General features: G+C 35.7%; 1 protein-coding gene across 1 annotated transcript; it reads right to left on the reverse strand.

The window, feature by feature from the left end:
• Nucleotides 1–752: 752 nt before the first annotated feature.
• On the reverse strand, nucleotides 753–1,945 carry LOC104239792 (protein LURP-one-related 8). The gene is made up of 2 exons (XM_009794507.2): nucleotides 1,572–1,945; nucleotides 753–1,489 (listed from the first exon to the last, which is right to left on the reverse strand). The coding sequence occupies exons 1-2, from the start codon at nucleotides 1,836–1,838 to the stop codon at nucleotides 1,076–1,078; spliced, it is 681 nt and encodes a 226-aa protein (XP_009792809.1). The 5' UTR covers nucleotides 1,839–1,945; the 3' UTR covers nucleotides 753–1,075.
• Nucleotides 1,946–15,444: the final 13,499 nt, after the last annotated feature.

The raw sequence follows: 15,444 nt of genomic DNA on the forward strand, positions 1-15,444 counted from the left end.
ATAAATTATGGGATAAGATTTGCACGAAATAGTATGAGTCCATACTAGGTTGTTATACGTACCAATAGAATTCTTTACCATAATTGAAAATGTACCATATTAGGGTTTTTCCCTCCTATATAAATGGGGACCCCAATCATTTGTAAACACCATCTCATTCACTGCAATAGAACATTCCACTCTGTTTTTTTCTTTTACTGTGCTCCACAATTATTCTTCAGCTTTATTATTTTTACTTTATTGTTTATACTTTATTGCTCTTAACTCACCTCGAGGCCCCCGAGATAATCGAGCTCGAGGTCCCTATTGCTCTAACAACACTGGTTTGGTTCATCAATTTTTCTTACTAATTAAACCTAATATTACTTATATATTCACTAGTATTGAATAAATCACATATCTTTAAAATCACAAATCAAATTTAATTGTTATTTGTATTTTCGAGGTAAACAATCATCATGGGTTCATTTGGGTTGATGATTTTTGATGGGTTAACTTGGGCTAGCCCAAAACAACCCATCTTCTAAACTGTTCTAGCCAAAACCCATTAAAACTTGGACGGATTGGCCGAGTCAAATGGGTTTGGTTTAGTTTTGCCATCCCTAGTCAATGTCACACTAGACGTATTGAAATATCAACACCAAATGTAAACAAATAAGATAAAATTAATGACAATCTTTCTTTGTACTCTTCTCGTATATACTCAAATGAGTTTTGAGACGAAGAAGAAATTCACATGGAGAGTGCTTAGATTTAAGGAGTGGCGGCTTTAATGTTTCCTAGTATTCGATGTAGATATTTGTCCTTGTATGTGCTTTACAAAAAGATTTACAATTCGTACTCCTAGCTTAGTCTTTTATTTAAAAGGAAAAGACTAGCTGTGGAGCAAATAAGCACAAACACAAACAAAAAAAGGAAAAAGATAATAAGGGAGGTAACAGGTATCGAGTTATGTAGGCGAAATGTGCAGAAGAATATATATACGCAAAGCGGAGGATTTTCCGCTGAAGCAACGTCCCCACGACAAGTTATGTTGAGTACTGGTTGAGCCGCCTTTTATTGGAATTCTTGAATTTCAACAAGTAGAAAATCGCTTGGTAATGGAATAATGAGATCCGAACATCTGGTCAAGAAGGATAACAAGGACCATGGCCATGGAGGGTTGAATTTCTTCAGGTTGTACAATGAGACGGAAGACGTCGATCCCAAACGCTACCCCTCTTACAGCCTCCTCCTTACGCTTGATCTGAGCCACTGGCCGTCGCTTGTGGTCGTAAACAGCACAGCAACGCTGCGTATAGGATCCTTCAATCTCGTAAACCACGTTGTTCTTCTTTGGCGACGATGTTGAAGATAAACCTTTTCTATGCTCAGAGACCTGCGCCAAGGACTTGGTGTTAAGAAGGTTGACATTCTTCTTCACTGAAAACAGCGGATTGATGGCCGTCTCTCCTTCGAACACCAACCAGCTGTCCGCCAGGCTTATCCTCTGAATTTCCAAACCAAAATCATTAGAATATTATTTATCGTCAGAAAATTAAATACGTATAAATATAGTAATTGGTACGTACCTTTCGGCGGATAGTGAGAAGAGAGTTTCCAGAAGCATCCATGAGTACAATCTCCGCCTTGGTGCCGGCGTTATAATTGTCGACGCGAAAGACGAGGTTCCCTTGGTTATCAAACACAGTGAAACCGTCGCAATTGAAAAGCAGCGATTTTTTCCAAACGGTGAGGACCACAGTTGATGAATTGGCATGATCGGCCGGGAAGGCCAGCTTTGGAGCTACAGCACTATTCCCAGACGAGGGGTTGGCATTCGGGTATACCTTTGTCATGACTGAAAGAAAGAATCGATTGATAGATAGTTGGGGATCGGTTGGAGGAGGGAATTGGGAGAACAGAGGGAGTTTGAGCCAACTGCTAGATAATTTAATGATGCCTAATGAGCAGCTTATTCATCCTTTATATATAGCTAGGCCAGTGTAATCTATGATGGGTCAACCAGAAATATTTTTGTTAAAGTTTTGGGTTAGCATTAGGGGCCCTAGCACTACTACCTGTCCGCGTCCATACAACAAAAGGTCGGCAAATTAGTCTAGAGTAAATTATCAGCTTGACTTGTCAATGCAGATTTTTCTGATATGATTTTTTTTTCGCCTCCTAATTTACTTCATCCTTTTTTGCGCAACTCTATTGTCATAGTTTCTATTGTACTCCTCCCGTTTCAATTTATATGAACATATTTCCTTTTTAATTCGTGCAAAAAAAAAAATGATCTCATTCTATATTTGGAAACAATTTACCTTTATGTAATGATTTATAGCCATACAAAATATATTTTACACCACAAGTTCAAAAAACTTCGTTTTTTTCTTAAACTTCGTGTCCAATCAAATAGGTTCACATAAATTAAAACAGAAAGATTAAAACTTTTCTTTATCAGCTTGAATAGTAATACTCGTCGAAATTAATATGTCAACGAGACATGATTATTTTCCTTATAAATAAAAGAAAGCCCTTTATTCTAACGAGTTAGGAAGAGGAGCCTTGGCGTAACTGGTAAAGTTACTGTCATGCGATCAGGAGGTCACGGTTTCGAGGCGTGGAAACAGCTTCTTGCAGAAATGCAAGGTAAGGCTGTGTACGATAGGCCGTTGTGGTCCGACCATTCCCCGAACCATGCTCATAGCGGGAGCTTAGTGCAATGGGTTGTCTTTTTGAGTTATCGAGTTAATAGTTTTATAGCATTCAAGAGAATTTTCTTTTTGAAGGGTTAAGTTAATTGTTATTTGTGGCTTGAATTATTTCCTTGTATTTTTAGGAAACCCATAGTCCCTGTAGGTTTAGGAAAACCCATTGTCCTAATAGATTTGGGAAAGGAAAACCTATAGTCCTTGTCAAATTGGGAAACATTTCTCATATATGTTTGTGACCTTTTGGGATCTATATATAGGGGTTGTAGTTGGGGATTCTACAGATTGTATGGTGTTTTTCTTCTCATTCATAGTGGAAAACTCTCTCTTATTTTTCCCCGAGGATTAGGCTTAGCCGAACCTCGTTATATTCTTGTGTTGATTATTCTTCTCTATTTGCTTTGTGTGAGATTGTGTTCTAGTTAACCCACAATATTCCACAATAATTGGTATCAAAGCAAGGTTCGGGTTTCTACACATAATTTAGGGTTAAGATGTCTTCATCATCTTCAACAAAGTACGAAGTAGAGAAACTTAACGAAGGTTCTAGTTTCAGTTTATGGAAGATTAGGATGAAATCGTCCCTAGTGTTACAAGGATTATGGAAAGCAATTGATGAGGATTTTCCTGAAGATATGAAAGAGACAAATAAGGAAGACCTGAAGGAGAGGGCTTTGAGTGCGATCTTCATGAACGTTACAGATAGCGTTCTTCGGGAAATTACTGAATAAACTTTTGCAGCAACGGCATGAAAGAAGCTGGAAGATCTGTATTCTAAGAAATCATTGACAAACCGCCTCTACCTAAAAAAGAGGTTATACAATCTCCGTATGAACGAAGGTACACCTGTTAAAACTCACCTTGATGAGTTTAATTCAATTATAATAGATCTGAAAAATGTGGATATCAAAATTGAGAGTGAGGATTGGGCCTTGATTGTGTTATGTTGTTTACTATAGCCTTATGATACTTTTGCTGATACACTGCTATATGGGAAAGATAGCATTTCACTAGAATATGTTAGCAATGCACTAATATCTAAAGAGTTGAAAAAGAGCTTTCCAGACAACAGAATTGAGAGCGAGGGTCTTGTGATTAGAGGAAGAACACAACAAAATAACTTTAACAGGAAAAAGTTAACCGCAAGATCAAAGTCTAGAGCAAGGAAGCAAAACCGTTATGAGTGTGGGGAGCAAGGTCACTACAAGAGAGATTGTCCTAAGCTGAAGGAGAAAAAGGGAAGCAGAAAATAGATAATTTGGCAAATATTGTTGACACTGGCAATAATTCTGATGATAGTGATTATGTAGGTGAAGTTTGTGCTGTGAGTTCTAGTCATGGGCAAAATTCTTGGGTTCTTGATTCTGGTGCTACTTTCCACATGTGTCCACACAAGAATTGGTTTGCAACTTACAAACAAATGAGTGAGACTGTCTATATGGGAGATGATAATCCATTACCAGTAGAGGGGGTTGGTAACATCAAATTGAGAATGTTTGACGGAATTATCAAAAACATTGAGTGTTGGCATGTTCCTCGGATAAAGAGAAATTTGATTTCTCTTTCGACTTTGGATGATCAAGGGTATAAATTTCACTCCGAGAATGGAATACATAAAGTGTGTAAGGCTCCATGGTACTCATGAAGGGTAAACTACATTCTAAATTGTATCATTTTCAGGCCAGTGTAGTTGAAGGGGAAGCTGCTGCAGCTTCTGGGAAAAGTGATCTGAATCAGTCTCAGTTATGGCACTTGCGACTTGGCTATATGAGTGATAATGGATTGTCTTTGTTGAGTAAGCAGAATTTGCTGAATAGGTATAAAAATCAAGTTTTGAATTTTTGTGATCATTGTGTGTTTGGTAAATAGACAAGGGTAAAGTTCATCAAGAAGGCCGAGCACAAGACCAGAGACAAGTTAGATTATATACACTCTGACTTGTGGGGTCCAAACAGAGTTCCCTCAAAGAGTGGTGCCAGGTATTTTATCACTTTGATTGATGATTACTCAAGGATGGTGTGAGTGTATTTTCTGAAAATAAAAGATGAGGCATTTTCGACATTTGTTAAATGGAAGACGATGGTTGAGAGGTAGACAGAAAGAAAAGTTAAGCGTCTTCGAACTGACAATGGGTTGGAATTTTGCAATTCTGAGTTTAATAATTTCTGCAGCAGGGAGGGCATAGTGAGACACCGTATTTGTGTCGAAACACCATAACAAAATGGTGTTGCAGAACGTATGAATAGAACACTTTGTGATAGGGCACGAAGCATGCTTTCACACTCATGTGTTAGCAAAGTTTTTTGGGCTGAAGCAATCAATACAGCTTGTTATTTGGTCAATAAATCTCCATCCACAGCTATTGAGTTCAAAACTCCTTTTGAGGTATGGTCCGGTTTGGCTACTGATTATTCAAATTTAAGAATATTTCGTTGTCCTGCTTATGCTCATGTAAGGGATGGAAAACTTGAGCCTAGGGCAAAGAAGTGCATATTTCTAGGGTATGCAACTGGAGTGAAAGGTTATAAGTTGTGGTGTACAGATCAAAAGACTCCAGGGCTAATTATCAGTAGAGATGTAACATTCAATGAATCTGCCTCACTGGATAGTCAGAGGGAGAAGGCAATAGCAGAAACAGATCGTGGTGTCAGTGACCGCATAGAGCTAGAAATTAAATCTCCACTAGCTCAGCCTAGTAGTTCTAAAGTAGAGGAAGTGGAGGAGGTGCAAAATATTGATCAAGACGATAATGTTGATGCACCTGCGCAACAACCCTATAGCATTGCAACAGGCAAAGAGAAGAAAGTGATCAATCCACCACAAAGTTTTGCAAACGTAGCTGATGGTAATTTTCTTGGATATGCTAATTTTGTGGAGTTCGCTTTGTCTGTTGCAGAGACCATTGATGTGCTTGAGCCTAATATCTATAAAGAAGCTATTTCTAGTCCAGAAGCAGATTAGTGGATTGGTTCTATGAGTGAAGAGATTGAGTCTCTTCATAAGAATCAGACATGGAAGCTTGTTCCATTGCCAAAGGGATAGAAGGTACTAGGCTGCAAATGGATTTTCAAAAGAAAAGAGGGCAATCCAGGGGTTGAAGCATCAAGGTACAAGGCAAGATTAGTAGCTAAAGGTTTTTCACAGAGGGAAGGGATAGATTACAATGAAATGTTCTCTCCAGTGGTAAAGCATAGCTCTATCAGGGTCTTACTAGCTTTGGTGGCTCTTCATGACTTAGAACTAGAGCAGTTAGATGTGAAAACTGCATTTTTGCATGGTGAGTTGGATGAGCAGATTTATATATGTCAACCCGAGGGATTCATTACTCAGGATAAGAAAAATCATGTTTGCTTGCTTAAGAAATCTTTATATGGTCTGAGACAGTCGCCTAGGCAGTGGTATAAAAGATTTGATACATTCATGATTCAAAATGCATTTTCTCGAAGTACATATGATAGTTGTGTGTATTACAAAAAGCTTGTAGACAGTTCTAGTGTATATTTATTGCTATATGTAGATGACATGCTTATTGCTGCTAAAAGCATGTCATATATTACCCGATTGATGAATCAACTAGGTGAGGAGTTTGAGATGAAGGATTTAGGTGCTGCAAAGAAGATATTGGGGATGGAGATTACTCAAGATAGAAGGTTGAAAAGCTGATGTTGTCCCAGCGGTCCTATATTGAGAAAGTCCTCAAGAGATTTAATATGATAGGTGTTAAATCTTGTCCATTCCTTTTTCTTCCCATTTCAAGTTGTCTATAGAAATGTCACCAAAAACAGACGAGGAGATGGAACAGATGTCTAGTTTTCCATATTCGAGTGATGTAGGTAGTATTATGTATGCTATGGTTTGCACTCGCCCTGACATTTCACATGCTGTTAGTGTTGTGAGTAGATACATGACGTGTCCTGGTAAAGAACATTGTCATGCGATGAAGTGGATCTTGAGATACTTGAAGGGTACTGCAGATGTAGGCTTGACTTTTTACAAAGACAAGTTGAGTGAATCCTTAGTTGGCTATGTCGATTCAGATTATGCAGGGAACTTGGATAAGAGAAGTTCTCTGACAGGCTATGTTCTTACTCTTTCTGGTAGTGTCATCAGTTGGAAGGCGACTTTGCAGTCTGTCGTTGCTTTGTCTACCACAGAAGCTGAGTATATGGCAATTACGGAAGCAGTTAAAGAGGCTATTTGGCTACAAGGCTTGGTAAGTGATCCTGGACTAGCTCAGAAGAAGACACAAGTTTTCTTTGACAGTCAAAGTGCCATTCATCTTACTAAGAATCAGATGTTTCATGAGCGGACGAAGCATATTGAAGTCAGACATCACTTTATTCGAGACATTATATCAAAGGGGATTGTTAAAGTGGAGAAAGTGTCTACGTATGATAATCCAACTGATATGATGACCAAGGCAGTCCCGACCAACAAGTTTAGGCATTGCCTAGACTTGATTGGTGTGTGCAATACTCAATAGAGCCCTTGCGAGGGCTGAGGGCAAGGTAGAGAGACGTTGTTCCTGTTGATGAAGAGAATTCAAGCCAATGGGAAGATTTGTTATTTGTGGCTTGAATTATTTCCTTGTATTTTTAGGAAACCCATAGTCCCTATAAGTTTAGGAAAACCCATTGTCCTAATAGATTTGGGAAAGGAAAACCTATAGTCCTTGTCAAGTTGGGAAACCTTTCTCATATATGTTTGGGACCTTTTGGGATCTTTATATAGGGGTTGTATTTGGGGATTCTATAGATTGTATGGTGTTTTTCTTCTCATTCATAGTGGAAAACTCTCTCTTATTTTGCCGTGAGGATTAGGCTTAGCCGAACCTCGTTATATCCTTGTGTTGATTTTTCTTCTCTATTTGCTTTGTGTGAGATTATGTGCTAGTTAACCCACAATATTCCGCAACATTAATATATACTCCCTTAATAATTTAAATAAATAATAGTTCTGAGACATCAAGTTAATAATATACTCTCTTCGTTTCAATTTATGTGAACCCATTTGTCTGAGCATGGAGTTCAACAAAAGAGAAAAGGCTTTTGAACTTGTGGTGTAAAATAAGACACATATATTTTGTGTGTCTATACTATAAAGCATTACATAAAGATAAATTGTTTCTAAATAAGAAAAGAGATCATATTTTTTACAAGAACTAAAAAAAATAAATTCACATAAATTAAAATAGAGGGAGTACCTAATAATTTGTACTGTATAGGATAATAATTTGAAGTTCCATCCTTCCCCTTATACCAAAGAAATACAGAAAGAAAGAAAGAAATAAAGAAAGAAAGACTAAAATGATACTCCATCCGTTTCAAATTGGATGATGTACTTTCCTTTTTAGTCTGTTCCAAAATAAACGATATATTTTTAAATTTGGAAATAATTCAACTTTAAACTTTTTATTTTACTCATTTTACCTTTAATGAGAAACTTTTATAACTATACAAATGTTTAGGCCCCACAAAGTTTTTACCTTTTAAGCTTTTAAGATCACAAGTTTTAAAAGTTTTATTTTTTTTTCTTAAACTTCGTGCCAAATCAAACTACCTCATCTAAATTGAAACGGAGGGAGTAAAATAATAAAATTCGAAGATGGAGGGTTTGTAGCCTTGTAGGCGCATCATAGTAAAGGCTTTCATATTTGCGCCATCTCTTTCCGAAGACCACAGAGATTCATTTTCATAGGACGGAAAGTGAAAAACATGAGAACCACGCTAGCCATACACAAAAATCAACTCTGTGGTCGATAACGAAAGAAATATTGTAAATAATTGGGCACTTATTTACGTCATCCTTCCGTTTCAATTTATGTGAATTTATTTAACTGAGTACAGAGTTTAACAAAAAAAAGTAAATTTTTGAATTTGTGGTGTAAAATGAAGTACATATATTTTGTGCGATTATAAATCATTATATAAAAATAAATTGTTTCCAAATATAAAAAAAAAATTATTTTTTAAATAAACTAAAAAAAATATATTCACGTAAATTGAAACAGGAGTATTTGCTTACTTCCTTTGAGAGAGGCCGACCAATGGTTAGGTCTGTGATTGGTGATCAAAATTAAGTACTATATCAATGAATTGCAACAAAGGGGATAGATTAATATATAATATCGTACAGTATCAAGGAATAAACTACTAGAAGTCAAAATGGATCTTGTGGCTGAGGATTAATTCGCGGTGGTGGGAAGGGACACACATCCATTATCTGATTACTATATGATTATTGAATAATCACTGAAGACTTCCTAGTTCCCACAATGAAGAAGATATTTTTGCAGTTGATGCAATCGAAGGGATATAATACGAGTTTTATTATGGTTAAACTAAACTAAACTATCTTCATAGATTGATAACTACAAATTAGGCACTTTGATTGGGCGGTTTATGTGGCCCTCATGCATCCCTAAAGCCACTTCCTCATCTTTTCCCTCTTTGCGTTTTGTGGTTATAAACTTATGGAATAATATTGTTAAATTCTAATTTAAAGTTTCTTGTCAACCACCCCTTTGCCCCGCGACAATATATAAAAGAAAATGATTAAAGGCAATTCTTACAATATCATAATCAATTTAATTTGCGTTAACTAGATTTAAGCAGTACGATGTACGACTAGTGGTAGAGGTTGAAACTAGACAAAATAAATCATATACCTTGACGGAGAAGAGAATCACAAGCTACGACCACGAGGTAAGGTGTTATTTTAGGGGAAAAAAAATTACTTTCTCTATTAGTTGGGACAACGATCTATATATATATATATGTTTATCACACACAAAAAAAAAGGTCATATACATCGCTAATCCCTTAAAGCTGTCCTCACTTTTTATTTAAACACTTCATCTTAAATCCGTTTCAATTGAACTCTCCAATCACATCCCAAATGTGTCATTTAGACAAAAAATTAATAATCAACCAAATACAAAAAAAAGTGTGTATTTCACATGCCAGAATGACGAATAAGATATGGACAAGTGGATATAACTTGAACAAATAAAAAAGAAATAATTGAGAAAAGAAAATCTTTTTTAAAGAGAAACAAGAACCCGTCCCTTTGTCATCTTCCCCGGGACCCCAACGACTTCCCCTCCCCCCCTCCTCCCGTCTTCTTCTTCCAAAAGAAAGAATAGAGATATAAACTTACTCTCCTGCCACCACTCTTTTTCCTCCTAATCTCCACCTCCAACTTTCTACAATATTAAGAACATGCATAAAACTTAGAAATTAACTAATAAATTCTCTGTCACGGAGGATCAATCCCAGATTGCCACAAATCAAACCCACCACAATAAATTTCACCCTCGCTATCTAGAACTAAGCTGTCCTCACTTTTTATTTAAACACTTCATCTTAAATTCGTTTCAATTGAACTCTCCAACCACATCCCAAATGTGTCATTTAGACACAAAATTAATAATCAACCAAATACAAAAAAAGTGTGTATTTCACATGCCAGAATGACGAATAAGATAGGGACAAGTGGATATAACTTGAACAAATAAAAAAGAAATAATTGAGAAAAGAAAATCTTTTTTAAAGAGAAACAAGAACCCGTCCCTTTGTCATCTTCCCCGGGACCCCAACGACTTCCCCTCCCCCCCTCCTCCCGTCTTCCTCTTCCAAAAGAAAGAATAGAGATATAAACTTACTCTCCTGCCACCACTCTTTTTCCTCCTAATCTCCACCTCCAACCTTCTACAATATTAAGAACATGCATAAAACTTAGAAATTAACTAATAAATTCTCTGTCACGGAGGATCAATCCCAGATTGCCACAAATCAAACCCACCACAATAAATTTCACCCTCGCTATCGAGAACTTCTGGAATCGAACAATACACACGAAATACACCAAATATTCTGTCATGGAGCAATTTCTGTCAAAACTTTTTTTTTTCTTTTTGTTGAAAAGTTCCTTCTTTTAGTAATTGTTTGAAATCTTTGACCAAGAATAATTCGCTAGAGATCGTTTCCGAAATATTGAATTCCTGTGAATATGAGATTGTTTGGATTGAAATTTTCGGACTATTTCATTGGCCTTTGAGATCTGTGTGAATCTCATTGTTTGGTTTGAAAACTTTCGGATCTGACTCTGAGCATATGGATAATGAACTTTGAATCCCAAAATTTTTGGAGCTTTGATTATTATGAAAAGAATCATCTAGGTTATTAACTGATAACTGAAATCGGCTATTGATTTAGTTCTTGATAATCAAAAATTCATATTAGTTATTGTTGAGATTCGAATCTTTAGCGGAGAAGAAACAAAGAAGAAAAAACGTTTGAGGTTTCTCTGGTGATTTTCATTTATTCCGGCAATGGAAACTAGAATAGTAAGGTGATGGTGGTGGACTAGTGGAGGGAGAGAGAGGAATGTGGTGACCTGGACAATGGCGTGTGAAAGAATAGGAGAAAAATAAAATAAGGAAAAAAACATTATAAAAGGTAAAATTAAATTCGCACGCTCTGAAAAATGGCTAATACATGCAATATGTCACATCATCAAATTGTATCTAAATGTGAGATGTGGTTGGAGTGTTCAATTGAAACAGACTTAAGATGGAGTGTCTAAGTGAAAAGTGATGATAACTTTAAGGGGTTGACAGTGTATTTGGACAAAGAAAGACAATATATATATATATAAAATCACGAATAATTTATGCTAAATATTGGATGACTAAAATATCCCCAAAATATTGATCGACTTTTATGTCCTTAAATATTTGTATAATTTAAGAATCTAATTATAAATAGCTTAATGATGGAATTCTTTTTTGATTAAACTACACATACACCGGCCCTACAAAATTGATCCTACTTGGATTAGAAAGACACGTCCATAATTCCCTCTTTTTTTTTATACGTGGGATGCTTATGTGCATATAATGAAATTGCATACATGGAGCTATAGTCTCTTTTTGTATTTTATGATTTATTTTATTTTCTTGTACAGTTTTATTGCTATTCGGCAAAAATTGAGCCATTATATGGAGGAAAAAAAGCTAAATAAAAAGCTTAAAGTTTTGATTAAACCAACCATAATTAAATCATTCATCTTTGAAGCCTAAAAACTTATATATAATTAATTATTTAGAATTCAAAGGTCCTTAAATGGAGTAAAGTTTTATTGTACCTTCGTAATTGATGGAGTTTTATACCTTAAAAAAATCATTCCCTCGAGTAAGTAATAGACGAGTTTTTCATGTACAAAAAAAAACTTATTATACGTACAAGTCTTTCCAAAATAAAATAGTTAAAAACAACTAAAGAGACATACTACAATATTTATTAGTCTTTCTAAAACCAGCCGTATTCGCCCAAGAACAAAAATAGAGTACAAGCATGACGAACTATGCCAAGTAAGGGATCAAACACATGCCTCCTTACATTAATTTGATGGATGAAAGCAAATTAAAGCTTATGCAGGTAGATTTCTACTACTTTAGTATCTGTTTTATAGTTCAACTAAATATGTTCTGAATATAAATGTAATTAAACTTATTATTATTATTATTTTTTAAACGAAGTTTCTATTAAATGACAATAATTCTATAGACGAGGTGACAAGACACGTCTATAGAAACTAGTTACTATAAAAGCATGAATATAATGTTGATAGACCAAAATAGCCCTAAAAACTTAAAATAGGCAATTCTTTGTTGGACAAAAATGTAAAATTGAAAACTCTCCTAATAATTTACATGGATTTATAATACCAATCATGTGTCCTACTTATTGCTGAAAGCCCAAAGCCATATCAATTATACATCAATAAAAACCTTTTAACCACTCTTACCAATATAAACAAAGGGTTTACTATGCTTAATTACTTGGCGCAAGGATTTTTTCAAGGTTCAAGTCAATTGATGTCTCGCCGAATGAGTCCTAGCCTAAAAGATTGTTTATATGGAGTAACAAATTTCAACATTAATTCTGTGTACATCATATTTATAGCTTGTGGTATCTCTTAGGATCAAGTAATTCATGAAATTGATGTGCTTTTCAACCCTACTATTGATCGTAACACGCACATAGAATTTTCTTTATTCAAGAACCAAGTGCTTATTTATTGAATTTCCAAAATTTGTCGACTTCTATACCATCTTTTAGTCTAATTTTACTACGTATGAATTTACTGGCTACTTGTACATAGTGGAACTATAGTTTTAAACAAAGCTGCTTCTGGATTTGGTTCCGAAATCAAAGGGCCGTTGCTAATTTTTTGTTCTACTCTATATTCTTCACCAATAATTATCTGGCGTTCCTCTTATCCGTATAGTAGGCACTGAATTTCGTGTTGGAGTTGTTTACAAGATCTGTAGGAGTTGAATTATCAAATTAGGCAATTCTGTTAGGTTTTTCCTATTATGTATATGACCCAATATAATAAAGCCCGTACTTAATAATTAATGAAAGACAAATCTTGTCTGTCCGATATGTTACTTGATGGACGTATCGAGTTAAATGAGAAACTCTATAAATTGGTCCTCTCTCACTCCATTAGGGTTACCGTTTTTTTCATTCTCTCTTCCATCACTAATGGCGGCGGTAATGAAAGTTAGGGCAAGGGGCGAGAAAATGTAACGACTCGATCGGTCGTTTTGTGTAATTGCACCCTGTTACCCCTTTTTATGCTTCGCACATGTGTGTTTATGATTTATGACGTAAGGAGTTGATTAGTTTCGTTCCAGGGAAATTTCGGGTTGTTTTGGACCCTTTTGTTCTTGATTTAGAAGCTTAAACAGAAATGTTGACCAAACTTTGACTTTTGTGAAAACGACCCCGGAACATTGTCTTGATGGCTCCGATAGCTTCGTATCGTGATTTCGGACTTGGGTGTATGCCCATAATTGAATTCGAAAGTCTGTAGATTGATTTATGTTGTATCGCCGAAATTTGGCAATTTAAAGTTGAAAAGTTTGACCCTAGGTTGACTTTTAGCTAACGAATTCGGAATTTCATTTTGAGACTTGTAATAGGCCTGCTATGCTATTTAGAACTTGTCTGCAAAATTTGTTATCATTTTGAGTTGAACTGATAGGATTCAGACCATTAGTTGCAAATCTAGAAGTTCTTCATCTTTACTTTGAAACTTTTACGTTTTAGTGTGTGATTCATAGTTTTAGATGTTATTTTTGTATTTTGGTTGCGCGAGCAAATTCGTCTGATGTTTTTAGACTTGTGGGGATGTTTGGTTTAGAGCGCCGAGGGCTCGGATGAATTTCGTACATCTTTCGGAAGGTTTTGAACTGAAATACAGGATCTGGTGTGCTGATGTCTTAGGTATCGCATTTACGAACACCAGGTTCACAATTACGAGCTTAGCAGAGGGCCCCAGTTATCGCAATTGCGATACCTGGCTCGCAATTGCGAATTAGCTCAGGATTTTGGCTCGCATTTGCGACTAAAGATTCGCTTTTGTTAAGGGACATGGTTCGCATCTGCGAACCCATTTTATCGCAATTGCGACGTCCCTATAGGTTGGTCAGTGGCCGCATTTGCGATGAATTATTCGCAATTGCTATGGTTCACAAAATAGCGAACCCATGTCACAATTGCTATATCTGCAGATGATCAAAAGGGTGGAAGTTCGGATTTCATCTCATATTCTCTTATTTTAGAACTCTAAACTCGGTAGGAGGCGATATGAAGGGGGGATTTTTATATACAATTTTTGGGTAAGTGATTCTAATTTATTTTCAACTATATTTCATCAATATATCTTAGATTATAACATCAAAATCATGTTAACGAAAGTGAAAATTTGTGAAACTTTATCATGTTTTTGAAAGGTAGCAATTTGAGTTTACAGAGTCGAATTTGGACTCAGATTTTGAAACTAATCATATATATGTACTCGTGGGGTTATGGATAGTTGGAATCTACCTTTGGACTCGGGTTTTAATCTGGCGGGCCTCGGGTTGACTTTTGTTGACTTTTTGGAAAAAGTGCAAAGATCATAGCTTTATCTATTGTAATTGATTTCCCTTGCATCGTTTGATGATGTTATGTCGATTTTGGTTAGATTTAAGCCATGTGGAGGCAAAATTTAGGGGAAAAACTATTTTCGAGGGTTGAATTGGCCTAGTTGAGGTAAGTATCTTGCCTTACTTTATCTTGGGGGAACCACCCCTTAGTATTGGGATTGATTGTTTCATTTGTGCTATGTGAAGGCCGTGTATGCAACCTGACGAGTGGCTATACAGGTTGTATGTTGTATTGACCGGATTAGGCTACTTATACTCTTCCCATGTTTTAATTGAATTGTCATATAATGTTATAAATTCTCATAGTCAATCTATTCTTACTTGTATCAGTCTATCCTTACATGCCTTAAATGACTTTGTTAGTACTTGTTCTACATTCAACTTGATAAATTACTCACATGCTTTAGTTGAACTTGTTTCCTCTTTTATTGTTACATGTTATCTATTTCATTGTTGATTATCATTATTTGAAGTCATTGTACATGTTATCTCTTTCATTGTTGATTACTATTATTTGAAGTCATCATTACACGTTATCTCTTCCATTGTGAGTTATTCTTACTTAATATCGTGGTTACACATCGTCTCTCTCATTGTTGAGTTATTGGTGTAGAAGTTGTGAAAGTTGTTATTACGTTGAGGCGAAGTTGTTAACTGTTGAGATATCTTTCTTATTGAGAAATTTACATTTCCTGTTATTATTGATATTCTTGTACACATTGTGTTTGAGACATGAGCTGTTGTTGT

Source organism: Nicotiana sylvestris, chromosome 7 (genome assembly GCF_000393655.2).
Source record: "Nicotiana sylvestris chromosome 7, ASM39365v2, whole genome shotgun sequence".
Lineage (NCBI taxonomy): Eukaryota > Viridiplantae > Streptophyta > Magnoliopsida > Solanales > Solanaceae > Nicotiana > Nicotiana sylvestris.

What these genes read in the sequence shown, in the direction of transcription:
- LOC104239792 (XM_009794507.2), bottom strand. Translation starts at nt 1,838, where the DNA reads ATGACAAAGGTATACCCGAATGCCAACCCCTCGTCTGGGAATAGTGCT. An exon ending in TTCTCACTATCCGCCGAAAG is followed by an intron (nt 1,490 to 1,571) that starts GTACGTACCAAT and finishes TTGGAAATTCAG; the next exon opens with AGGATAAGCCTGGCGGACAG.